Below are 25,478 nucleotides of genomic sequence, written 5' to 3'. Positions count from 1 at the left end.
GAATTTTTTTCTTCTTAAATTAATTAAAATTCTTTATTTATTATTTATACACAACACATTTTAGTAAGAGAAAAATAAAAAATAAAAATAAAAGTAAGGGTAATGTATAGAGTGTAGAAACGGTGAGTCGAATTTTTCTTTATAATCCCCAATTACCCACCGAAAATTAGGCATTCATTTTATAGTTGTTCAAAGTTTCAAACTTCAAATACGTGGTTGAGAAGCAAAATATAGCTTAATGGATAATCTTCTGTACGTTAGCAAATAGCAATTCCAATCAGATCGACAAGCCTCCGTCTACAGAATAGAAACGACCCCGACCACGTCGCGTCAGTAACTTCCATTTCCTAGAAGTCTTGTACGCGAAGTGATCCTTCCGCCATTTCCAACTTCTTCAGGTCGTCTCTATTTCTCTCTTGTACAGATTGAAATCTATTTTCTTCTTTCTTTGTTCTTCAAAGTGAATTCGTTTTTGTTATTTTTCGTTTTTTACTTGCCCACTAAGAAGTGAATGCATTCGAAGGGAATTCATTCTTGCATCCGTTTCTCAATTCGTTACTTTCTGTTTCTTGATCAGATGAAAATTTTCTATCTGTTAACAATCCTGCCGAAACTGAGTCAAGTCAAAATGGTTTCTGGGTCTTGTTTTCTGTCTCCCTAATCGTATGTTTGCATGCTGAGAAAATTAAAAACCCATCTCACCCAAGTCAAAATAGCAGTGCCAGGCTCATTTGAGAAGACTTTTTGATAGTCTAGGATTCGAATCGTCAATTTATTAAATTTGATGACATTTCCTAGGAATAAAAACCAGACGAAGCCTTGGGTTAGTTCTTTAAAATTAGCAACCGATTGCTGTGCTTTCGCTAATTGGATGTTTTTCTTTGCATGAATCGCGTAGCAATTATTGAGTGTAGGCTGAATAAAATATCGGCTTTTGATAGATCTTTGGTGTTCGTGTTTGGTTGAGTTGCAATTTTGGTCATCTTATTGATCTGTTTAGGTCACTTGCTTCTAGATTGGCGTCTCTTTCTAATACAATTCTACTACTTGCTAAAAAATGATCTGATCAGGTGCTTTTGGGATCAGGGACCAGAATCTCTTTGTCGGTCTTAACAAGTTTGAAACGACGATTCTGAAATGAGTCAGAGAGGCTTAATATATAGCTTTGTTGCGAAAGGAGCTGTTGTTTTAGCAGAGCACACATCGTACTCGGGGAATTTTAGCACTATTGCGGTTCAATGCTTACAAAAGCTGCCTTCGAATAGCAGCAAGTACACATACTCATGCGATGGGCACACATTTAACTTCCTCATCGAGAATGGGTTTGGTATTGATCTTTTAGTTGTTTTAGCCAATTTGATTTAAGTTCTGGTTGCAACGTGTGTAGTTGAATTCGTTTCTTTGGGCATGCAGTTTTTCTTGTTGTTGCGGATGAGTCGGTTGGGAGGAGTGTGCCTTTCGTGTTTCTTGAACGGGTGAAAGATGATTTTAAGCAGCGCTATGGTGCAAGTATAAAAGATGAGGGTCCGCACCCACTTGCTGATGACGAGGATGAGGATGATGATCTATTTGAAGATAGATTTAGCATTGCATACAATCTTGACAGGGAATTTGGGTGTGTATGCGCTTGATCTCATTTAGGTGTTCGTTATCATCTTGTGGTATTAGCCTGTTACGTCATGTTTCTTTTTACCAGGCCAAGGCTTAAGGAGCACATGGAATACTGTATGAACCACCCAGAAGAAATGACTAAGCTTGCCAAATTGAAGGCTCAAATATCTGAGGTGAAGGGGATTATGATGGACAATGTCGAGAAGGTGAACATTTACTTTCTTTTTGCATGTTATAACGATTAAAAACTATTAACAGGTAGTGTAGATGTGGCATATAAAATTTGACCATCTAGTCGTTATTCACAAATGCGTATGACTTGTACATCTCTATACTGCTGTTACCTTATTTCTGTAGACCTTTTAACATGATCTTATTCCTTTGTGAAGAATACTCTTGCTTTTGTCTTGAATTGCTTGTATATAGAGATGAAGGCTGGGTCAGAGGAGAAACTGTCAGAAACATGTAGACCTGTCTTATAGTCAAGTTTAGTTATAATAAAAAAAGAAAAAGAAAAAAAAAGGGCCCTGTCTTATAGTCAAGTAAAATCTTAGTGAAAATAATTGAGAAATATTTTTTGCTACCTTTTTCTTTGAGAATGTTTCAGATTACTGAAATAGTCATTATCATCGTGAAGCGATAGCTCTTTTTGAACAGGCACCCATGCACATGTGCTGTTATGTATGACATTTTCCAAATCTTTGTGTTGATTATGCTTAGTTAAAATAGAAGCGTGGTATAGGTTCCCAGAATCTAAATGGTCAAAATTTATTACTAAATCAGGTTTTGATGTGTAAAAATTGTATTTTACAAATTTTAGTTATGTTTTAGATGAGATGATGTCAAGTTCCTGAAAGGTCAATGACTGTGACCTGTCGTAGTTATTTAGTTAAAGCATGCTGTTGTTGCATGTTCTAGAGGATATGTCCCTGTGTGACGGTAATTCAATTTTTTCCCCATTGCCAAACTCTGGTCTCATCCAACCTCCTATGAAAATATTTATAATAACAGTGGACCATGTGAGCATCTTTTTTTTGCAAATGTCATTATTGGAAAGTGGAGTAGTTCATTTGGTCGTAGTTGGAAGCGCCCCCTTCTCCCTCCCATGAGGATTAAAATATAGCATTCCTTCCTTTAAAGTAATAGCTTCTGTTTTTTTCCTTTTTATTCTTAAATGGCGTGTTTTATATATACTACATCTTAGCTCTCTAACTGGACTGTGGTGTAGTGAAAGCTCTCTATCAACTTAATAGGAAGGAGTGACTGGCAATTGCCCTTTGAGGTTGGTGGTTTGTTCACTTGGCAAGAGGGTACAACCACTGAACCATTTCTTAGTAAATAGATTTGGAAGTCTGTGCATAAAGTGGCAGTTTGTTGTGGAGAAAGTGTAAGGTGGTCTTGAAAGGATTGAATTCTCGTAAAGTGGACTAAATCCTTCCAAGTATAGTTTTTTTTTTTTTTTTTTGTTTTTAAAGTGTTTAAGAGAGGCAAAAAGTGGCTTTTCCTTTTGGTTAGAGATGAATTTTCTTTGGTGAAAAGGTGTTTTAGACTTTTAGTGTGTCTTTAAAGGTACAATTTCTTGATTGATGGAATACTTTTCTGATGGATCTTCAATTGTGGATTTAGTTGGGGTGGGGAGGCTATGCAGTGAGTTATTTACCTGTGTCCTTTTTTCCCTTTAATGGTAAAAAAAGGGTATACGATATGCTCAAATGACTGGAGTGGAGTTTCTTGTTGTATTTGATTACAACCCTCCTAGTAAGGGGCGTCGGAGTATTCCTGGCATGGACTGTCTGGGTACTTTGGAACCTTAGGAATGCCCCGGCCCCCTTCTTCTAGTACAAGCAATGGGAACTGAATTTGATGGTGGGCCACTTGTGATGGTATAAAAGATCTTTCCTTGCGGGAGGTTAGAAATGTGAATAATAAAGGCTGTTTAAAGTGCAGGGCACTAATTGAAAACATAATTTACAGCTTCTACTATATCAGCTACTGTGTTGATAGAAGCATGAGCTGAATAGGCGAAAAACTCTTTTGCTTTATTGTATGAACTTTTAGTTATAGTTAGCTAACTGTGTCATCATCAGAGGACATCCTTAATAAATTGACTCACGTTCACCTTCTTTGTTGATTTATTAGTTAGAATGGGGAAAGGAATGATAGGGTCAAGCTGATTAGCGTCGAATTGTTTAGAGGCTAGGATAGTTTATGGCTCTGGTTTAGGTGTATTCTCAGAACTGCCTTGGCTAAATTGCCAAGCGCTGCTGCCATTTAATGAGCAAATAACTTTTTTACTTGCTGCAATGCAGGTTTTGGACCGTGGGGAGAGGATTGAGTTGTTGGTGGATAAAACAGAAAATTTACAGTTCCAGGTACATGATATTTATCATTCAGTTTTTACCAGCCCATCAAGGATTTCGATTTGTTTCTGATTCATTTGTGTTGGGGGTTTTGTTCTGAATCCAGGCTGACAGCTTCCAGAGGCAAGGCAGGCAACTTAGAAGAAAGATGTGGCTGCAGAATCTTCGAATGAAGCTCATGGTAGGAGGAGCAATCCTTGTGGTGATTGTCATAGTGTGGCTAATGGCCTGTAGAGGTTTTAAATGTTGATGGATAAAAAGCAAAATGGAATCATCAGAGTAGCATCTTGGCTGTTCTTTTCCTGTTATAGGGTGTACAAATTGTTATCATTCCTGTAGATGGAGACTGGTGTTGGAAATTAAAACCTTACTGCCTGTATTACCCTGTAATTAAACCTTGTAATGTCTGATGGTCTTGTTAATCAGTTCCTAATATGAGATGATATCTATTGAGTACATAGTACATACCCATTAATTTTACTCCTTTTAATACCATCTTACATGCTTTGATTAAGCTTCTCTTTTTCTCAAAAAAAAAAAAGAAAAAGCACTCTCTTTCTGATTTCACTATGTTTTGAACTCACAAATCTGAGGCATATGTATATGGGTCCGGTATTTGTTATTCATGAGGGGAAAATGACGTGGGGTTTTGTGATTTGCACGTTGAGGGATGGGATAAAATAATGGATTGGAGGAGTCTTCTCCTCCGCCTCCTATGATGAACAGAAAGAGGTTCCCATTTTGTCTCTTATTTAACTACAGCCAGATTACGTACTCCCTACCCATATTGTTGCGGCTCAACGGCTAGTTAGGTTTTGAGCTTCCTTACATGTCGGATCTAAAATTTGTGGAAAATAATACCGTTATAAGAAGAAATTTCCTTGTCAATGCCAATATGTATGGTTTTAACAAAATCTAGGTAAAAGTATATAACAAAGGAAATGTATATAAACAGACATTTTAATTTCGAGTTTAATTCTTTTTAATTAATAAATACTTCTGAAACCAATAATTAATTTTTTTTAATTATTATTATTATTTTTAATTTCTGTCAACTGGCATTACTCCATTGGAAGATCTATTTAGAGACAGAAAAAAAAAAAAAAAATCTACATTTAGATTTTAGAATATCCGAAAGAGAAGGATATTGGAAAATGTTGACTTGGTTGATGTGTTGGGAAGTACTTCTTAGGAAAAGACGTTGCCAAGACCCTGGGGCCTAAAAGCTGCCCCCACAGGAGCGTGGCAGAGTTACAAATCGTGCCAAGCTCTGTAATTTTTGGCAGCCTGCAGTGCAGCGGCTACATCTCTATTTTATCCTTACATATTTCCTTCCTTCCTGTTGGAATCATGGATTCCTCCCTTCCTTCTCAAGCAAAGCTATATATATAATACAGCAGCTTGCCAGCTTCCTCCACCCACCTCCCTTTCCGTTCGTACGCCTTGTCGTCGTTCGCTTCTCCGTTCACCCGGTCGTTTTCAATTCGTTTCATGCTTCATCCTAAATCCATTTCCTAACCCCCCCCCCCCATTGTGCTTCGTTCTGTCCCTTTTCTTTTCTTTTCTTTTTCTTTTCTTTCTTCCATTAAACGCTTCCATTTGGTGCTTGCTTTAAACGTACCCATTTCTCCTTCTTCTCTTATCTCTGACCATGGGGAATTGCTTTATCAAGTCGAGGAAATCGACCGCCGAGATCGTCCCCCAGGACGTACCCCGAGCCAGACGATCTGTCGCCCCTACCGTCAAATTGTATGGATCGTCTAATAGCTTCTTCACCGCCTACATCCGCTTTGCTCTGCTCCACAAGGCCGTCTCGCTCCGCTTCGTCCCCTCCGAGACCCCGAATTTCGGGTACGAGGGGCCCGTCATCCAGGTCGGATCCGAGACCGTTTCGGGCTCCCGGGAGACGCTGCTCCATTACATTGAAGCCCGGTTCCCCCACCCGCCGTTGGTAATTCCTAGTGGCGACGAGGAAGCGACGCCGCCGATAGTGAGGGCTGTGGGGCTGCATCATAGGAGCATTACATGGCACGTGGAGAGGCTGGTGAGGTGGGCGGCAGATCTAGAGGCACGTAGAGGGAAGGGGAGCGTCGATCCGGGCATGGGTAGCCCACGCATGGAGGTGAGGAAGTTCGCAAAGAGCTACTCGGAGCTGCTGGACGTGATGCTGGAGCACGCTCAGATGGAGGAGAAGGTCCTTTTCCCCATCTTGGAGATGGCTGACCGAGGTAAATGATCGTCGTTTTCCTGTATTTCGTGCTAATCTACTATACTAATGAGTTCAAAAGATGATTTTTTTCGTAAGTTATGTGTTGAATAGTGTTAACAGAAGTGAGAGCCCATTGCAGAGATAAACAGGAGCATGCAAAGTTAAGATTAATTTGGGTTAATTAAGTTCTGATCCAATTATAGTATAATCAGTCCCTTTGTCTAAATGTTGTTACTCGATAATTGGGCCTGCATGACGAGGTCGAGTTTTAGATGGAAAAAATGCTGTCACTCATTTGGTTCCCTCATTGCGTTGTTATTGCTTAAGTCATACTTGATCGATGAGTGGTGTTCTAGTGGCACTTCTCTTTTCAGATATGAATTTATGGGAGTCTAATGATGTAGAATTGATGCTTCCTCCTCTTTACATAAGTAGTGGAGTTGAGGTTGGAGTGTGGACCCTTCCATGTGCTTGTTCTACCTGCTTTGGCATCTTCCTAGTTGGAGCTATCCCACCAACAGAACAGAAAATCACTAATAAAAAAGTATATCTCTTGCCACTCAGATGTACAAAAAATAGAAAAATACTGTCAAATAAATTAAAATACATTGTAAATACGACGTTCCTCATCTATGTGCTTACTTGTCATTCTACGGAGTTGGATTTAGTTATATAATATTTCGTTTCTTGAGATAGGGGAAAAAAGTACCAGAAATAAATGGCGTGGGTGTGTGAGTTGGGGTGAAATGTTGCTTATTGTTGAAGGAAAGCACTTAACTGAAGATGTTGTAAATGAACATGATGGTGCAGGATTATGTAAAGCTGCTCACGGGGAACATGCAAGGGACCTACCCATTATGAATGGTATTAAAGAAGACATCAAATCTATTGGAGTGATGGATTCTGGAAGCCCTGCCTACCAAGAGGCTCTCTTCAACCTTTCTACTCGCCTCAGATCATTGCTGGTGAGGACTGCTCTAAAATAGTGGCATTGGCATATAAGAAACACCAGGCAATGTTTGCACAAGTGACAGAATTTGAATATCATTATGAGACCTTATTTGCTACTGTGGTGGCCTCCTTGATTTTCTCTCTCTCTTCTACCAGTCTTGAAGTGCAAGCTAAGATTCACTACCACAAAAACTTTCGTGCTTCTAAGTGTGGTGCTAATACGTACTAATACTGTGTCACAGGAGCATTGTAAACAACACTTTTTAGAGGAGGACATGCATTTACTACCCTTGATGGAGGCAGTGGAGCTGAGCAAAGAGCAGCAGAGGAGAATACTGAAGCAGGGTTTAGATGTGATGCAAGCAACTCACTCACATTTATTTAACTTTCTTCTGGAAGGCCTCCTCCCTCACGAAGCTATGGAGTACTTGGACTTAATCGCCAGCTGCAAAGAAAACAGTCTCCATGCATTACTAAGGTTGAAAGTCGATTAAGGTTTAAGTTTTGGCTCCAATGATTCATATACAGGGATGAGCTTCGGGATATGCCATGTTAATAGAAAGTAGAAATAATGGGTGTTACTCATCTCTTTTCTTTTATGGTCAGAAAAATGGTAAAGTTTTGTGATGTTGCCTTTGCTTTCATAGCCTATGGGCGTGCCATGGTGAGCCTAGTATTGTAGCCAAGTAAAACAACAGTGGGAAAGATTAGAAGGATTTAGGATGGTTGGAATGCTGATCTTGACCGGGAGGGATGTCAACGTTGCATTCATATTACAATACCTGTTCAGTGTGCTCTCAACTCTCAAGGAATGTATCGTGAACATTAATTTGTACAGAAGTGTATTTGAATTAGAGACTAGAGAACATTTTGAAACTGATGTGGATAAAAGCAAGAGATGGTTGTTGTATATACCCTAGTTTCATAGGCATTTTCTCCTCCAGCTCTGTTGTGTCAAGTTAAATCTACCCATACGAGAGAGACTTGGAAGATGTTCACCCGATTATTGGCTTTTGGGTATGGTTCAAGAATGGGAAAAACTATCAGAGCACTCCTGGCTCGGTTTCTACTTGATAATATATTCTCATTTCTTATGGACTGTATTAATGCTCGAGTTATAAGGAAAATGGCCTCCTGACCATTGGATTCACCATCATTAGTAAATAAACTCATCCATGAATGGATTAGAGCCATGGTGATCCAAGTAATTAAGTACCACCATTTCCCAAATGTGAATTGTGGAAGCCAACTTTTCCTAGGGGAATACCTTCATTTCCCTAATCTCTATTTCTATTAATGGGCGTGACCACATCATTTATATAACAAGATTTGATTTTAAAGATTCAAATTTTAAAATTTATTTTTTAAAATTAAATTATGTCGTATGAATACTTTGTTAAATATATTATCTACCTCAATTTATAAATAAAGTTTTTACAAAATATCTCTCATCGACCAAATATTAATATATTCTTTTAAGGTATAAAGAGGTTTCTTAGATTATTTACCTCAACATATACTTGCACGATCGGACGGTTGAAAAAAATAGAATAAAAATTGTAATATACAAGTGGGACTGTGAAACTTTATTTATTAGTACACAATCCGGGCAGGAGATCCGGATCCGAGCGCAACCCCCGCATCGAAAACCTAAACGTTTGCTGCCATTTTTCTGGCGGGAAACGGAAAACGCCCTCTTTGTGAGCGAGTGGGTGGCGACTGATCCGAGAGAGAGAGGGAGAGAGAGAGAATGGGATCGGATGCTCCTCTGCCCAAATGGGCGTCGCAGCCTTGCATAATGGGCATCGATGAAGCTGGACGAGGCCCTGTTTTAGGTCTTCTCTTTTCTTTTTTTACTTTATTTTTCCTCAGATTTTTCGAAATTTCTGGCTTCTGTTCTTGTTTTTCATTACACATACATACATTTGTTTCAGGACCTATGGTGTACGGCTGCTTGTACTGTGCCCGCTCCTATCAGAAAACTCTTTCCTCCTTGAACTTTGCAGGTTCAGCTTCGCTCTATTCATTTGTAACTTTTGTGGAATAATACTTACTCTTAATTGATGGAACTTTGTATTTTGATGGATTTTTATGTTAAGCTTATAACTAAAACAACAAATAAAATCAAACGGTTACTAGCCTCCATATAAAGCATTGTTTTTATCAGTTATTTAAGGAAGTGCCGTGAAGTCGAAGTAGGCCTATGATATTCGTAATAAAGTTGTATTATTTAATACATAAGTGGACCAAAAAACTTTAATTCTCTTGATATTTGCAAGCATAGAAATTTCTTATAAGTTTTTTCTGCCTCTTTAGGAGAGTGGCTGGTAATTTCTTTAGATATAGCCCTGTCTTCAAAGTGAATCAAGCGTATTAGTCTTTTGAGAGGACAAAGATATCTCATTTAACATTGAACGTCATTTCAAACTTGAAGTTTAAGAATAAAGACTTGACTATATATATCAAAAATATGGCTTAGCTGATTTCGTATTCTTATTTTGGTTTTTCCCCTCCTTAAATTTCTTAAACACCAAACTGTCTATTTATAGTCATAATGGCAAACTAAACAAAGCCAGTGAGCCAAGCTGTCGTACAATACTTACAAAAAGAATTTTTTTTTTTTTTACTGAGAGAAAACTAACATATTGCTATAGAAAGCAACTTAATTACCTGGAAATATGACTGTTTGGTCTGAAAGGGCCTTGTTATTGGCTGCTCATGGCGCTACCTTGAAGGGGAGGAGTGGCTTCTGGAACTTTTGACTTTTACCTTTGTAGTTCGAAGGATGATATAGTTCACAATGTCTGCTATGAGCTGCTTTCTTGTACAATATGGTCTCAGAAATCATGACCGACTCAATGACGAGGTGTTCTGTTCTGTTCTCTGCAGATTCAAAGACACTAAAAGAAGAGAAGAGGGAGGAGTTGTTTGAGAATCTAAAGGCTGATGACTCAATTGGTTGGGATGTGGATGTCATAGATCCAAAGGAGCTCTCGGCCAAAATGTTAAAGAAGTCGGTAAAAAATTTAAGAATCTGCATCTGCCTTTTTTGTAGTTTGCTGTTTCTACTGATTTCCTCTTGTTATCAACAGAAATAAGATAAATCTTAATGAAATATCACATGACTCTGCGATTGGCCTCATCAATCGGGTTCTAAACAAGGGAGTTCTCCTAACTGAGGTAAAAGTCTTTGCAAATTATTTAAGATTCATTGTTAGCATTAGGCTGGATGCTGTATACATTATACATAACTTTTCAAAGGAGGTTGCCATTTTCAAAAGAAATATCTACTAGTGCATATTATTCAGGTTTACCTGGATACAGTGGGTGATCCTGAGAAGTACAGAACGAAATTGTCTCAAAGGTTTCCTGCCATCAAATTTGTGGTTGCGAAGAAGGCTGATAGTCTTTATCCAGTTGTGAGTGGAGCAAGCATAGTTGCTAAGGTTATTAACTCCCCCTTATCCAAATTGCCTCCATTTTAAAAACTTTTTACTCGCCATATCTAAGTTTATCTTTCATTTGACCATGCATGCAGGTCACAAGAGACAGAGCCTTGCGGGAATGGTTGCTTGATGAAACAGCAGATAACACTCACAGGAACTTTGGTTCTGGATACCCTGGAGGTGAAAACTTCTTTCTTCTCTTTTTCAGATGCTGTAAGTTTGTAAATATTATATCGTTATTCTATTATGAGGTGTCTGGTTATGTTTTATTTTTATAGATCCTGAAACCAAGGCCTGGTTGGAACATCACAAACACTTGATTTTTGGATTCCCATCGCTGGTACGTTTTAGTTGGGGTACATGCACTCCCTACTTGAAGGACATGGTGGAAGTCTTATGGTCAGTCCTCATTTCACGTTCTCTTGGCAATTCCTATTTCAGTTTTTAGTTGCCAGTTCATATTGAAAACATGCCTGGCTTATATATACTCTATTTGTCAATGTCCATATGCATTCCACTACATCTTCGCCTATAATCTTCAGCATACATGACAGATTGATACTATAATAGCCTGTCGAATAATGATTTGATTGTAACTACCTCCCAGAAAATGTGTTATAAAAGATCTAATCAATAGATTTAGTACCTCAAGCATCCCATATCTTACATTTGGATAGTGATACATTAAAATAGTACCTCTATATTTTTCTCCGGCTAATCTTAGAAATGAACTAAACTTCAGACATATGCCTTTATTGAGTTGAGCCAAACTAGGTGTATTTTGGAACTTTGTCATACATGGAATCTCAAATATCTCTTGATGCCAAAAGGGGGGGGGGGGGGGGGGGGGGGGGCGAATAAAGTTTTAGGCAACAACTTTATCATCTGTTGGGAACTAATAACATTGCCTTGGGAGTATTGGAATTTTTTATATGATGCCTTCAATTGAATGAGGAATTTAGTCAATTGATTTCATAATATCTTCAACTTCACTTTTGTACCCGGGCTATTCCTTTTGCATTTTGTTAATAGAATCTTCAATTACTTATAAAAGAAAAATATCTCCAACTTTTGTCTTATTTGGTTTTTATGCTCAAATTCGGAGATTGGTTAGAAGTAAATAAGCACCTTATGCTGTTTGAAGTGGTGCTTTGATGTCATCTGATTTATTCCCCAATATAATATTTTCATTCTAATTTGGAGCAGGCAGAGTCGTTCAGACTGGGGTTTTTCCCCTTGATTTACTTTAGTTGCACTTACAAGAAATTCCTTGTTGAGGGCCTATGCACCCCTGGTATTAGTCGGGACTTTGTTCCTAGACACCCAGTGCCATTCAAAAAAATAAGAGACACAGTAGTAAAAAGCTCATTGAAAAAAAAAGGTAAGGTGATTCATAACACTATAGGATATATTTGTGTAGTAGCATGACTAGATGGCATCAACTTTATGTTCAGAGCAGATGCTTAGGGTAGTCTTTCTTGGTAAATGTCAACTTCATTCTTTTTTCAGTTGTGGATTTGTGTGTGACTTTGAGGGGCTCCTTCTGAACTAGCCATTGGATTTTTTTTTTTTTTTTTTATGTCTTTCTCAGCACTTCATGACAAAATTAAATTGAGTGGGAAACTAGAACCACTTTCCATTGAAGAGGGATGCACCTCTGTAACTGATACATCCATATATTTGCTGTGAACATCTTAGTTATGTGCCGATGTGATGCGTGCGTGCGTTGTCAACATCCATTCCTATATGCCCCTTCCCCACTCATAATCCTTTATGTCAATTTTATTTATATCAGCTCTTTGATCTTCTTGTAGGGAATCTGATAAAATGGACGAAGAAGGTTCTGGAAGTAGTCATGGCAAGCGGCAATTGAAATTAAGCAATGTTGGTTTCACCCCATCCAAGAGGAAGAGTGAAGAAATTGAATCGAGTGGAAAGGGACGCTGCAAGTTTTTCCAGGCTCGCAAACTTGAGCAAGTCGTTCATTTCTGACTTGTCCCAGTTTTCATTAGATAATCTTAGATTATGCCTTCATATTGAATTTCACTTTAGCATGTATAAAGATTGTAGATGTGGGATTCCAGCCTTGCTAGATGTACACTAATGAAGTGGGGTTCACATTGAAGAATTTGATTGAAAGATTATGGAAAATGATTTGTTGAGGTTGCTTATCTTATAAATTTATTCATGCATCACTATAACTGATGCAGTTAGAAAGAAAGAGGCTCAGATTGTTTTTGACCCATGGATTATACCAGATGCATAAACACACACTTTCGCACATAATTCTTTATAGGTCCTCGGAGAAGGCTCAGTTTTAGTTTTAATGGCTTAATTACGAGAGCCTGTCATTCACCGAAAGAGTGCTTCCTATGATGCTGTGGGCATATGACAAGAGGTGAAATTTTAAAACATAAATAGAGCGGCAGGACTACTGGGTTCTGCTCATATTCATTCTCTGTTTCAACTATTCTATTGAGAAAAATGTTATATCGTCGTCCTTTCATCATTTCCAAAATCATCCTCTTTTTTTGTTTTTTTTTTTTTTTGGATTTTTTTCTTAGTGGATTTGTACGTTTAAGATTATCTTGAAACATCTTCACTTTCCACCCACCGACAAATTAATCTAAGCTACGCAAATGCAAAATAATGTGCGAGTGTATCAAGCTTTAACCAAAGCCAACGCATTGTACAGTGTAGTTATATTTGTAGCAAAACATTAATCCAAGCCCAGTCCCACAACAGACAAACCTTAATGAACTGTAAAAAGCAACATATTTGTTTCCTGATGTTAGTAATATAAACCTGCAAGGAGAGAGGCCAAGGTGGCTGCAACCAAGGTTGAAAATCCTGGGGAGTTCCGGTTGCAGTTGCCAGACCCACGATGATGGTTCTGGTGGCGGTTATTGGCAGCACCGGCCACATATACTGGGATGAAAGCCGTACCTCCTTGCGTATTAGATCCAACAGAACCACCATTATTTCCATTCTGACCATTGCCATTGGATCCACCAGCAGCAGCAGCTCCATGACCATGGGCACCTTCAATCTTCCTGTTATGTTTTATACCACTCCCAACACTTTCACCAACAGAACCGCTGCCATACCTGCGAGCAAACTTTGCTCCCAAGTGAGTTTCCTGCAGAGGATCTGCAAATGCGACATTAGGAATCAAGACATGGTTTTTGTTGTGTCGAGTTTTTTAATCCAAGTGTTAATAAGCTGCGAGGATTAAGTTAGTTGATGCCAAATGCTGATGCTGGATTATCAAGTAATCCAATCTTAGGTTAGATGTCTGTGCCAAATTCGTCGAGCCAGGACAAGATCAACGCGGTCCATTCTCAAAGTATTAATCAAATATTGAACTGAGTCTCTCCTACTAATCTTCACTGATGCTAAAAAGAACGCAAGTGAATGGCAGAAACAGCGCATGATGCAGGAGAGATCGGTTTCAGTGGGTGCGCCCTGTTCAAGTAGAGTACGGACAGCAGTAGGAATAAGGTTCGCTTCATTTTGGCGGTGATATCCTCTGCTCTTTACATATGATGAATGTATGGGAACCTTGAAACATCTTAATCAACAAATTCATATCCTCTGCTCTTTAGATATGATGAATGCATGGGAACCTTAAAACATCTTAATCAACGAACTCGAACCTTCTTACTTCCACCGAACGGTTCGAGGTAAAATATATGATTTCCCTGTTGTAGTATTCCAGGAGTTTTCTACAGCTCTATAAGAATCCCTTTTCAATGTGGAGACTGGAATTTGTTGCCATTTGAGAGATTCAAAGTTTCATTTACGTTATGTCCTAAGAAGAAATCTAGTTTTGATACCCTTGAGTCTTTTTGCCAAAAGGCTAGTCTCTTGTAAAGTGGAAGGTCTCAGGTTAACCTTGTCATGTGCTATTCTTTCATGAACTAAAGGAGCTAATAATCTTAATTACATTTCACTATCTCAGTATGTGATTCTCTTAAATCAATCACATCTAAACTAGCAGCATGAATTCTACTTTGATCTTGTAGTTTCTTCTTTTGAGTATCATGTCCTTGCAATCTCCGATTTAATTCATTTTTGACTGCAGTTTGAACATGGGATTGTAGCAAAAGAATTATAACTTCTTTTATTGGTAAGTATGGATAATATAAGTCTCAAAAGTTCAGTGCCTAAGATGCAAGGATGTTAGGAATTGCAGGTTGAAAGGCCCGTCTAAAGAGAACTCAAACTAAAAACAACTTTAAAATGAGTTTCTGACTCAAAACTATGTCTAAAAAGAACTTGAAAAGGTAAGCAAGGAAAATATAATACAGGGGTAGACTGCCTTCTGAAGAGAAGATGAAGGTGCAAAAATATAAAGGTATGAGAAAAATTTGAGAAACAGATAACAAAGATAAAGGGTTAGTACGGTACCTGAAGAAAGCAAGACCTTCTGAAGAGGGGATGAAGTTGAACAAATACATAGGTAAGAGAAGAATATGAGAAACAACCCTTTTTCTATACTTCCCATCTGCCTTCCTCCCAGCAATACATGCATTGAGCTTCTGAACTGTATCCTCGAAATACTCTCTGTTTGTATGTGCATCCATATAACAAAGTAGTTCTATTGAACCATCTTTATAGAGGTATATATGAGTAAAGTAGAGAAGATGGGAGAGACCTTATCTTTTAACACGCAGGTGATGATATCAGTTGACAGAAAAGATAGTGACAATAGAGTATGCCCCAATATTGATCATTGAAAAGAAAAAGGACTAAGAATCTTTGGACAATGGTTTGCCTCTTATTGGGGCTGGAATAGGAACCCACTTTCCTTTCTGGTCCACAGAAAGAGCATTAATCTTGTTTATGAAACTGGTGTCCCCATACCATATTTAGTGTCTGAATCACAGTCCTCCACCATGACCGGTTTCACGAGGATATATAATTCTCTCGTCAATTGTTTACATAAATATTCTTAGGAGTCATGATGCTTCTTGTTAACAGAAAAAATAAAGTATTCAGTTTCATTTCTTGAGAGAACAAATTTTCCAAGAGGATCGAGCATGCATCCTTGCCATATATGTACTTTTACCAAGCGACGTGACGTGACACATGAAGTACGATTGGGACAAAGAACTGATTTTTGTTTTTTTGTTTTTAAATGGAAAGACAGATAGAAATATTGGAAAAGGAACTGATCATGTTCCGAGCACATTATATAGATATTGGTGTGAATAGGGGTTTAAGGAGGACGCTTTCTGAGTTGAATGCCTAAAGGAAGCGATCCGATCCGGATAAGGAATCTATACTGTCGGTTCACAAAGCCAAGTTGATACAATGTGCTGCGCCGTCTTTTGTTTTTTTGGCACCAGATATCACTAATTCCGAGGATGTATAAACCATCAACAATGAATTCGCTGCAACTACATTTCGAATAATTTAAAAAGAAAATAATCGAATAACTTTTAGAAATCATTTGCATTTAAAACCTTAAAATCAGAGGAACATACTCTCAAGCTAAGACTTTTACCACTCGAACCAATCTTAAAAGATTATATGCGTGTAGATTTGATTGTTCCTCCCGACCCTGTTTATTGAAGAGATCAGATTTTCGTTGTTCCTGACCATCTTTTAGCTTAATTATATTGTTATTTGATTAAGTACATGAAGTCTTTGAACTTTGATGGAAAGTACTTGCGTGCATTCTTAACCATCATAAATATGCTTTGAACAGAAGGATTAAGATGAATTGAGACAGCATATGTCTACAGAAGCTCCGCCAAAATTGGCAGAAACGACAAAGATCAGCATCACAAGGAGTCAGAGTTCATCAGAAAAATTGAAAATGCTGGTTTTAAGAGGGAATCAATATCGATTCTTTAATTCTCAAAACTTTATATACCAATTTGATTTAAAAATACCTTCAAAACCAAACCGAATCAAACCGATTATACACGTAGTTGCTAACTTGCTATAGAGTCATGATTTGTAATCGGTTACGTACACGTATCTACGTTGGAACATGCAAAAGTTGGCTTTCTTGAATGTTCTTTCTAAAATTAGAAGTACTGCATACATTAAAAAACATATATATAAAATTTTTTTTATAAAATTGTGTGATTCACGATAAATTTATTTTATGATAAAATTAATTTTATAATCTAACATACTATATCAAATTAATACACAATTTTATGAATTTATTTTTGTGTATTTTTTTTATAAATCTTTTAAAATACATTGGTACTACATCTAAAATGATAGAAATGATACGAGAGACACACATTCACTCGTATATGATAAATATCTCTCTCTCTTTTATCTCTCTCTCAAGATGAACAATAAGAGGAGTTGATCTGGAAATTACTTTTGCTGATGTAGATTTACATGAGAACCCTATTGATGAGTGTTAGGATTTTTCATTTTAGATATATATAAATGCAACGATGTTGATTTGAATCACCATTAATTTGTGGAGTACTTGTGAATCATGTGTTCATTCTTTTGTTTTTTTTTTTTTTTCCTTTTTAAAATATATGTTTTACATAAAAATATTAATGATTTTCACAGCAATATATTAGAATACTAACATCGGATAATATTTTCAGGATAATTTTTAAGGCTTTGTTTGGGTAAATAATTGAAATAAAATGGCCATTATTAATAATTTTTTCTTGGTAAATCTACTTATATAAGAACTCAAGGAATTAATCATCATAATTCAAAACTTACGACTGGTAGATATGTAACTAATTGAACTGCAAAGACCATTTAACAAAGGATATTATTTTACTAGCAGCCTCGTGCTCCTCACACCTTATGGAAAGATTGGGTGCAATTCTTATTTAATTAATTTTCTTAAAAAATAAAATGAAATTGTTAAGTTTTTTTTGGAGCTATAGTCAATGTTAAGTAAAGAAATGATATAGCAGCCGAGAAAGAAATGATATAGCCCATTTTGGAGGGCTTGGCTGCCATAAATTGACTGGACCCAGAAACAAAAAAATACAAGAAAAGGTAGGTGGGATTCAATTGACTTTTGCAAGTTTGTGGCCGAAGGAGATCGATGACTTGGTGAGTGTGAAACTCGTGAGAACTATCATTCTTGCAAACTGGGAAATTTGTGCAACACATTATTATATATATCTTGTCATCGACCTACCATCCAATGTTCCTTTCACATATGCCACTAGCGTTACGTTTGTTTGAATGATTAGCAGTGTTGAATTATTTATAAATAGTAATAAATTAAAATGTTAAAGTGAGTTTTGTAAGACACATATAAGATAATATTAGATGCGTTTAAATATTACAATGAGTTTAAATATATTTATAAAAAATTAAAAAAAGTTGTAAATTTCGCATTTAAATAGATATTTGAACTCAACTCAGATGAAGTCAATTACTTCAATGTTCCAAACACAGCCTAAAGAAACACGAGATAGAGTAACTTGATATTTGATTTATAAGAAAAATTTTAATTTTAATTTTTGTAAATTATATATTATTATTGAATGGTGTGCTGTACATACCAACTTATAAATATAATTTGTTATCTTTTTATTTTCTATTATTTTATACTGAAAGTGGGAAAGAAAATTAGTAGTAGCATGTGAGCTTGACTTTCATCAATATGCTTCCACTGAAAAACTCGTGTAAATGCAACAAATATGGGAATCCCACCAATCCATGCAAGTTGGAATTTCATTGATCATCTACTTCAACTATCCTTTTGCTTATTTTCTATGATGAATCCAAAGCATGGGATTCATATTTTTGTCAGGTAAATATACTAGCCATTTCAATAATATGGCAAGATTTGAAAGGAAAATGATTCTTGCCTTTGTTTTTTTTTTTTGTTTATATATATATATATATATATATTTCAGTGCCACATCATTTGCCATGGAATTTAAAAGTGTTGATGTTAAGATTTTTTTTTTTTTTAATTTTAAATGACAATAATAACATCATTCTCAATATTCATTATATTTTAAGTATATTTCACCACTTTCATCAACAAAAATAAAATGCAATTCAAAATATCTTTTCAATGTAGTTAATCACTTTCATGAATATAACAAAAATTACTGAAAATGCAATTCAAAAATATTTCTCAAAATTATCAAAGACAATTATATGCAGAATGCTGTTGACGTATAGGAGTGCTATAAGCATAAATAGATTATACAAAAATAATTTTATAAATTAACTTGAATTCATATGATTTGTTAAATCTAATTTATAAAAAATATAATTTTATAATCAGACAAATTATATTAAATTATATCAATTTATAAGATTATTTTTACATAATTATTTTGTATTTCTCAATCTATAGAAAACAATTTAAGCAAGCCGAAAAAATTGAAAATAAAATGGGTCAACCCAAAAGAGTTGTGTTATTTGAGTTTAGGGATGAAAACCTTGAAATAATCGAAAAAAAATATTTTGGGTCAAACACAGAAACTCAAATCAAAATACTTGGGAGGGGCGGGGTCCAGTCTACGTACGGGTCCAGTCTACATACGCCATTCCTAGTGAATCTCTGCATTTACACCAAAAGTACGACGGTGGCTCTTTGTTAGGTTGGGATGTCCTTGATCCAGGATTCCACCATGTCATTGAAAACCTCCGCCTCTCTAAAAACGCTCCATAAATGAAGCTCCATTGATGGTGGCTCCGGTGGATTTCTCCTAACTCGTTATTTTAATATACACACACACACACACTAAACAACTAAACAAGAACAAGAATTCAACTTCAAGCACGGCGATGGGTCCCACCTTTCCCAAAATTCCAACCCCAAAAAGTTCAACCATGACAGGTTGAAGGAGAGAGAGAGAGCTAACAAGTATTCTTCCTTTTGTCCTTCTGCTCTCTCTATTTACTTGTCATATAAAGCGATATACCCTCCCACGACTCTCTCACATTGCTCTCAGATTCAGATTCAATCTGATTTCGCTCACTTTGCTTTTGCGTAAATGGCGGTTGAGGCTGAGAAATGGGTGCATATGGTGACGGCGCAGACGCCAACGAACATAGCGGTGATTAAGTACTGGGGAAAGAGGGACGAGACCCTAATCCTTCCCGTTAATGATAGCATCAGCGTCACGCTTGATCCCGATCACCTCTGCACCACCACCACCGTCGCCGTCAGCCCCTCCTTTGACCGCGACCGCATGTGGCTCAACGGCAAGGTAAGTCTAGTAGAAAGAAAGTTTTTTCTCTGCCTTTGTTGGCTCTTTCTCAATTCCCTCGGAACTAAGATGTGTTTGGCTGCTGAGAAAGCGGGGTGAAAGAATAATAGAAAATTTTGTTTCTTTAGTCAAACTGCTTTGTTTGATACCATACAGGACCGTTTGTTCAAAGAGAGTGTTGGGGAGGCAAAGATATTGGAATTTGGAACGCTTAAATTATTCGTTATCTATTAATAATGATTTTTGAATCGGTGAATATTGGAGTTGACTGGATTCGGCTTCACATAATTGATTAGCTTCAAGAACCGAAAATTCGGATTTGGCTTCACGCAAACGTATAGATGTTTCTGGATTGCCGTTATGAAGGACCTAATAAACGAAACGAAGCGAAGAGAGAGACACATCTATAATTATAGTGATTGATGATGTCTGGGGAAAAAATAAATCGTAATTTTGATTTAACCTGATTGAAGCATGTAAATGCATTACTATTTCAGATTTACAAAAAAAAGACCTTTACCTGTAGCGGAAATGAAACATCAAATTAGTCCTCTTCGTCATTCTTTTTATCCGAATTACCGTGATCCTTTGACTTTTAAAGTTAATTCCTGGTATCTCTTGTTTCTGTTGGTTAGTGTAGGAGATTTCCCTTTCCGGCGGCAGGTTCCAAAGTTGTCTGAGGGAAGTTCGCAGCCGTGCTAGTGATGTTGAGGATGAGGAAAACGGTATCAAAATTGCAAAGAAGGATTGGGAAAAACTGCACTTACATATTGCTTCTTACAACAATTTCCCTACTGCTGCCGGGTTAGCCTCCTCAGCGGCTGGGCTTGCTTGTCTTGGTATGATCTAGTTGCCCCAATTTTCTTTTCATCTTGTGTTGTTTTCTTAAAATGCGTTAAGTGGTTCAGACCTTTAATTTTGAGCATTAATCTGCCTCATCCCTGCAATATGAATGACCATTGGATCGGTTTTCCTCTCTACAGCAACTAATGACGTCAAAAGATTTTTTCTTTCTCTCTTGATATAGATGTGGTTTCGGCCTATTGACAGTACATGTCTACTCCTTTAGTAGAGCCTCATTAAAATCTCTTGACTGTGCATGTTTTTGTCAATCAGTCTATCAATTGCATGATTTTTAAGAAATCCAAACTATTCTACCATGACTTTTAAATATTAAAATTCAGTTCAAAGTTTATTTTATCATATTGTAGACAGCCAAGTTATATATTTTGTATCATCAAATTATGGTGATTCTCTCACGGTTACTTTTCAAAGGGGTTAACATGTGTTTGGTGCAAAATAACTCAATATAACTGGTCCTCTGATACTGCACTCAAGTTGGTGTTTACCATACACATGTTTGAACTTGGACTTGTATGTCTTAGTATCCAAATAATCCAAAAAAATTAGTATATCTTTTGCTATTTTATTATTTTACAACCAACGTCAATCTTTTTTAGCTTGATTATAATGGAACTCAAAAAGTGGGTAGATTATGGAAAATTACCTCATAATGGCCATTCCTATATGTAATTCATACATACATCTGCCAATGGAACTACATGCATACTGTGGGTGTTCTTGTTTGTATATTATTTAATATATGGCCACCTATATACATAAATCCAAATAAAGAATAAAGTACGTATTTGTACTAGGAAGTTAGGATATTCTGCTTCTGCTTGGAGAAATATATCCTTGGGTACTTGAGCTTTCAATTAGATGGTTTAAAAATAATATATTAGGGAACATATTGCTGGCCCTAAGTGCATGCAATTATTCTTTTTATTTGCAGTTTTTTCCCTTGCGAAGTTAATGAATGTGAAAGAAGATCAAAGCAAGCTCTCTGCTATTGCAAGGTATCTCTTTCATTGCTAATACATGTCCAATCTTAAGGATTTTAGTTGCTGAGACCAAATGTCTAGTACCTCTATAAGGAGGGACCCTAGAATAATTTTTAAAATTAGCAATAATGTTTCTTTGTTTCTTTTTAACTAATACAGGCAAGGCTCGGGCAGTGCTTGTCGCAGCTTATATGGTGGGTTTGTCAAGTGGATCATGGGAAAAGTATGTTCATTTTCTCATGTTTATTTAGGTGCTCTCTGTTAAGAAAGCAATTTTTTTTAGCATTTAGTATTGATCCTTTATATATTAATTTGTTAAGGATGAGGATGGAAGGGACAGCCTTGCTGTTCAACTTGCAGATGAGAAACACTGGGATGATCTTGTTATTATTATTGCTGTGGTATGTTTCTCCCTATTATTCTTCACTGTGGATGAGATTTGTGGTGAATTTGAGCAGCAGACAAATTTATGTTCCGGAGTCTAAGTTCAACTTCTTTAAGAATTGCCTTTTTGTTTTTTTCGTTTTTTTTTTTTTTTGGGGGGGGGGGGGGGGGGATGGGGATGGAGAGCCATGCACACAAGAGGTATACAAAGTATGATGAAAGATATTTTTATTGTCTAATGTGCCTGCTTAATGATCATTTTGACGTTCATCTGAATATATATGCTACTGTAGTATCATCATAATTGTCATTGGTTATTAGTGTGGTGTAACGTGTATGTTAAGCTGCCTGATGAGTGTCTGATGTTTAATTGCTCATACAATTCCTGGTTGTTTTGTTGATTCTATCTCAACTTTTTTTTTTTTTTAATTTTAGGTAAGTTCAAGGCAGAAGGAAACGAGTAGCACAAGTGGAATGCGTGAAACTGTTGAAACAAGTTTGCTTTTAAAACATAGAGCAAAGGTATTTTCATTCATCTTATCTTCCAAATAGTGGCCACGGCTTACGGTAATATAAAATTGGTGGGTTTTGTATGGTTTTGGAAAATAAGATAGGGTTAGTTGTCGTGTCTTCTATGAGATCAATTTTGGGATCAACTCATATTTTCCTTTATAAACTAATGAGAAGTGCTAGATCTACACGAATCTTTGAAAAGTAAGTTTATAAACTGGTGTGGCTTCATATGATACATCTTATCTACTTTATAACAAAAAGTGTTTTACAATTTAATGTATCGTATCAAATTACATCAGTTTGTAAGTTTCCTTTTATAAGAATAAGATTCCTGTGTAGACCAAGCATTTCTCTTAAAAATATAACTCATAAAAAAATAATATATGGAACCTTTGGTCCTTTGTATAAAACTTTATTTTAATTTTAATTTTCACGTTTCTCCCTTCTCTGCCTCTTCCTCTCTCTTCTTTTCTTCAAGGGCATGTCTTTTAAGTTCCATTGTTATTCAACTCTCTCATATGGTTGAAATTGGATTGAACTTTTGCGTATGACGTTCTCCTCTGTTCGGACTGTAACAGGAAATAGTACCAAAACGCATACTAAAAATGGAAGAAGCCATAAAAAATCGTGACTTCACATCTTTTGCACAATTGACCTGTGCTGATAGCAACCAGTTTCATGCTGTTTGCCTGGACACAACTCCCCCAATATTCTACATGAATGATACATCCCATAGGCAAGTTCTGCCTTAGATTTTTGGTTATACAGCCTTGATTATATCTTTATTTTTTCATTGAGCAGCTGCATTAGCTAATGAAATAATTATTTTTCAGGATAATCAGTATTGTTGAAAAATGGAACCGATCTGAAGGAACGCCTCAGGTTTGATTTTATTTCTCCTATTTCTTTTCTGGAAACCTTTGTGATTGTATTTAGAGACAGATTGGACCTAGGTTCCCAGGTTGAATATTGCTTTGTGAACGATTTTTTTTAGTATTTGATGTATTTCTGGCACGCAAGAAAAAAAGAAGCAAAAATGGAAAAGGGTTAAAGATGAAGAAAGTTTCTTTATAATTCAACATTACGGCTTGCAAGAGTTCTATACCTTATGTAAAAAGAGGATTTGTTCTGGCCTCTAATACACATGATTGACAAAGTTGAAGCTTCTACCATCTCCAGATTAGAGATTAGAAGTGCAGTTTCCAATAAGTTTTCAAAATTTAAGTTAGTCATTGGAACAATATCTTTTAAGACCTTTCTTCAATTTAAAATTTCATTTATTAGGAAAAATCTAAACCGTGAATTATTTTTTATAGGGTAAGTTTTTCCTGCAAATTCTCTTGAAAGCACAAAGCCTGGAATATTGTGATCCTTTTTTGTTTTTTTTTTTTTCATTTTCCGAAAGCAGTCATAAAACCCTCTCAACTTCACAGTGTAGAATTTGGCTTTGGCTTCAAGATTGCTAAACTGCTTCCCAGCCTTGATTGCATTATACTGGTCATCATTTTCAGTGATTAGATTGGTTATTTTAATTTTGCTTCTGTTGAAACGGATAATACGTAAACCTTAGATTGTCTTGCTTCTTGGAACTTTGTTATTTTGCCTAGATTGGATATGACTGTGAAAAACCCGACAGGTGGCATATACTTTTGATGCTGGCCCGAATGCAGTGATGATTGCTCATGATAGAAAGGCTGCTACCCTTTTACTTCAGAGGCTGCTCTTCTACTTCCCTCCAAATTCAGATACAGATCTGAACAAGTAATGTCTTTGGATTTTACACCTACCATATAGCATTGCATTAGGATTGATGTGACATTTATTTATCCAAAAAAAAAAAAAAAAGGATTGCGATATCCTAGTGAAAATTTAATACATTTTTACTCATCATAAAAAATTTCAGACATTTTTATTTTTGTATGGCAGCCCCCTTGACAACTTTTCTGATGGTACTTTTTTTTCTCGTTTCTTTTGCTTGTCTTTCAGTTACATTCTTGGTGATAAGTCCATTTTACAAGATGCTGGGCTTGAGGGGATAAAGGATGTGGAAGGTTTGCCCCCACCTCCAGAAATTAAGGATGGCATTCCATCCCAGAAATATAAGGGGGATGTTAGTTATTTTATCTGCACGAGACCTGGGAGAGGTCCAGTTGTGCTTTCTAATAAAAAGCAGGCTCTTCTCAACCCCGAAAACGGGCTTCCCAAGTAAGTTCGGAGTATGCTATTTTCGTATGCTTAATCCTTTGGTTGTCTCAATGGCGCTGGAGTTGGAGTATCTTCATCAATCTGACTGCGGTCACTTTAAAATGACTGAATATGTCAATTGTAATTTATTTTTCTCGTTCTGGATAATTTTCTAAGGTTTATGTTAGTCCTTTTGACATGTTTACAAATAAGTTGTGTATTTGCCTTCTGAGATTTCAGCTGTAACTTGGGAGGCATTGACACTGTTGGATCAGTCCTTAGTAATTGTTTGAATAAGACTTATCCTTGTTGCTTTCGGTTCACTCGTGGGAAAATAAAAAGTTAAAAAATAAATAAATAATTAAAAAAAGAAAAGAAAGAAGGGGTAACTTACAGTTTGCCACTATCCAAAACTGTAGTTTTTGGAATGTTAGCTGAGACTGTATCTGGATACACTCTATTTTCTCTCTCTCAAAGGTGAAAAGTCATCCTTGAAATATAGTAGGATATTTGTATTTATAGTGGGACCAAAAAGACATTGAACCTCCAACAGAATCCTGCCATCAAACATAAAAAAGAAAGAGGCTGTCAAGAAAATCTTCTCGGTGGGATTACCTGAAGGGACGTCATGTAATATTGTCTGAATCGATATATTCCTTGTTTCTAAATGGCACGTTACCCCACTCACTGTACGGCACTTCACTTTTTTTTGTTCTTTTGATTTTTTGCCACTTGGATAATGATACATTTATCACTCTTTTATTATTATTTTATTATTTATAATATATTTAATTTTT

General features: G+C 36.4%; 5 protein-coding genes across 9 annotated transcripts; 4 read left to right on the top strand and 1 right to left on the bottom strand.

The window, feature by feature from the left end:
* The first annotated feature begins 172 nt into the window (after positions 1 to 172).
* LOC122292363 (vesicle-associated membrane protein 727-like) lies at positions 173 to 4,427 on the top strand. 4 transcript variants are annotated; one of them, XM_043100685.1, is made up of 7 exons: positions 173 to 398; positions 899 to 995; positions 1,087 to 1,327; positions 1,414 to 1,615; positions 1,697 to 1,817; positions 3,921 to 3,983; positions 4,078 to 4,427. In XM_043100685.1, the coding sequence occupies exons 3-7, from the start codon at positions 1,138 to 1,140 to the stop codon at positions 4,219 to 4,221; spliced, it is 720 nt and encodes a 239-aa protein (XP_042956619.1). In that variant the 5' UTR covers positions 173 to 398; positions 899 to 995; positions 1,087 to 1,137; the 3' UTR covers positions 4,222 to 4,427. The 4 variants fall into 4 exon arrangements, with proteins under 4 accessions (XP_042956619.1, XP_042956617.1, XP_042956618.1 ...); XM_043100683.1 differs by having other exon boundaries at positions 1,071 to 1,327; XM_043100684.1 differs by lacking the exon at positions 899 to 995.
* A 745-nt stretch (positions 4,428 to 5,172) lies between these two features.
* Positions 5,173 to 8,208, top strand: LOC122291868. The gene is made up of 3 exons (XM_043099890.1): positions 5,173 to 6,199; positions 6,991 to 7,145; positions 7,374 to 8,208. The coding sequence occupies exons 1-3, from the start codon at positions 5,623 to 5,625 to the stop codon at positions 7,623 to 7,625; spliced, it is 984 nt and encodes a 327-aa protein (XP_042955824.1). The 5' UTR covers positions 5,173 to 5,622; the 3' UTR covers positions 7,626 to 8,208.
* A 526-nt stretch (positions 8,209 to 8,734) lies between these two features.
* On the top strand, positions 8,735 to 12,739 carry LOC122291870 (ribonuclease H2 subunit A). Its single transcript, XM_043099891.1, has 8 exons — positions 8,735 to 8,966; positions 9,066 to 9,137; positions 10,021 to 10,144; positions 10,224 to 10,311; positions 10,440 to 10,577; positions 10,670 to 10,757; positions 10,856 to 10,976; positions 12,392 to 12,739. The coding sequence occupies exons 1-8, from the start codon at positions 8,882 to 8,884 to the stop codon at positions 12,567 to 12,569; spliced, it is 894 nt and encodes a 297-aa protein (XP_042955825.1). The 5' UTR covers positions 8,735 to 8,881; the 3' UTR covers positions 12,570 to 12,739.
* Positions 12,740 to 13,245: 506 nt separating this feature from the next.
* Positions 13,246 to 15,470, bottom strand: LOC122291871. Of its 2 annotated transcripts, none has more exons than XM_043099893.1 (2): positions 14,988 to 15,470; positions 13,246 to 13,684 (listed from the first exon to the last, which is right to left on the bottom strand). In XM_043099893.1, exons 1-2 carry the CDS (start codon positions 15,161 to 15,163, stop codon positions 13,369 to 13,371), a joined length of 492 nt encoding a protein of 163 aa, XP_042955827.1. In that variant the 5' UTR covers positions 15,164 to 15,470; the 3' UTR covers positions 13,246 to 13,368. The 2 variants fall into 2 exon arrangements, with proteins under 2 accessions (XP_042955827.1, XP_042955826.1); XM_043099892.1 differs by having other exon boundaries at positions 13,246 to 13,727; positions 14,988 to 15,451.
* Positions 15,471 to 19,154: 3,684 nt separating this feature from the next.
* LOC122292484 (diphosphomevalonate decarboxylase MVD2, peroxisomal) lies at positions 19,155 to 25,004 on the top strand. Its single transcript, XM_043100863.1, has 10 exons — positions 19,155 to 19,756; positions 20,397 to 20,595; positions 21,552 to 21,615; positions 21,760 to 21,823; positions 21,921 to 22,001; positions 22,420 to 22,506; positions 23,076 to 23,233; positions 23,331 to 23,379; positions 24,134 to 24,258; positions 24,484 to 25,004. The coding sequence occupies exons 1-10, from the start codon at positions 19,541 to 19,543 to the stop codon at positions 24,704 to 24,706; spliced, it is 1,266 nt and encodes a 421-aa protein (XP_042956797.1). The 5' UTR covers positions 19,155 to 19,540; the 3' UTR covers positions 24,707 to 25,004.
* The last annotated feature ends 474 nt before the right edge of the window (positions 25,005 to 25,478 follow it).

This window comes from Carya illinoinensis, chromosome 13 (genome assembly GCF_018687715.1).
Source record: "Carya illinoinensis cultivar Pawnee chromosome 13, C.illinoinensisPawnee_v1, whole genome shotgun sequence".
Lineage (NCBI taxonomy): Eukaryota > Viridiplantae > Streptophyta > Magnoliopsida > Fagales > Juglandaceae > Carya > Carya illinoinensis.
Note: the sequence above shows the minus strand (reverse complement) of the source record. Positions and strands in the feature narration are given on the sequence as shown.

What these genes read in the sequence shown, in the direction of transcription:
- LOC122292363 (XM_043100684.1), top strand. Translation starts at nt 1,138, where the DNA reads ATGAGTCAGAGAGGCTTAATATATAGCTTTGTTGCGAAAGGAGCTGTT. An exon ending in AATCTTGACAGGGAATTTGG is followed by an intron (nt 1,616 to 1,696) that starts GTGTGTATGCGC and finishes TCTTTTTACCAG; the next exon opens with GCCAAGGCTTAAGGAGCACA. An exon ending in CAGAAAATTTACAGTTCCAG is followed by an intron (nt 3,984 to 4,077) that starts GTACATGATATT and finishes TTCTGAATCCAG; the next exon opens with GCTGACAGCTTCCAGAGGCA.
- LOC122291868 (XM_043099890.1), top strand. Translation starts at nt 5,623, where the DNA reads ATGGGGAATTGCTTTATCAAGTCGAGGAAATCGACCGCCGAGATCGTC. An exon ending in CTTGGAGATGGCTGACCGAG is followed by an intron (nt 6,200 to 6,990) that starts GTAAATGATCGT and finishes ATGATGGTGCAG; the next exon opens with GATTATGTAAAGCTGCTCAC. An exon ending in CTCGCCTCAGATCATTGCTG is followed by an intron (nt 7,146 to 7,373) that starts GTGAGGACTGCT and finishes ACTGTGTCACAG; the next exon opens with GAGCATTGTAAACAACACTT.
- LOC122291870 (XM_043099891.1), top strand. Translation starts at nt 8,882, where the DNA reads ATGGGATCGGATGCTCCTCTGCCCAAATGGGCGTCGCAGCCTTGCATA. An exon ending in TTCCTCCTTGAACTTTGCAG is followed by an intron (nt 9,138 to 10,020) that starts GTTCAGCTTCGC and finishes TGTTCTCTGCAG; the next exon opens with ATTCAAAGACACTAAAAGAA. An exon ending in GACATGGTGGAAGTCTTATG is followed by an intron (nt 10,977 to 12,391) that starts GTCAGTCCTCAT and finishes ATCTTCTTGTAG; the next exon opens with GGAATCTGATAAAATGGACG.
- LOC122291871 (XM_043099892.1), bottom strand. Translation starts at nt 15,159, where the DNA reads ATGCACATACAAACAGAGAGTATTTCGAGGATACAGTTCAGAAGCTCA. An exon ending in GAAGGTCTTGCTTTCTTCAG is followed by an intron (nt 13,728 to 14,987) that starts GTACCGTACTAA and finishes TCGCATTTGCAG; the next exon opens with ATCCTCTGCAGGAAACTCAC.
- LOC122292484 (XM_043100863.1), top strand. Translation starts at nt 19,541, where the DNA reads ATGGCGGTTGAGGCTGAGAAATGGGTGCATATGGTGACGGCGCAGACG. An exon ending in GGCTGGGCTTGCTTGTCTTG is followed by an intron (nt 20,596 to 21,551) that starts GTATGATCTAGT and finishes TTTTATTTGCAG; the next exon opens with TTTTTTCCCTTGCGAAGTTA. An exon ending in GATCTGAAGGAACGCCTCAG is followed by an intron (nt 23,380 to 24,133) that starts GTTTGATTTTAT and finishes AAAACCCGACAG; the next exon opens with GTGGCATATACTTTTGATGC.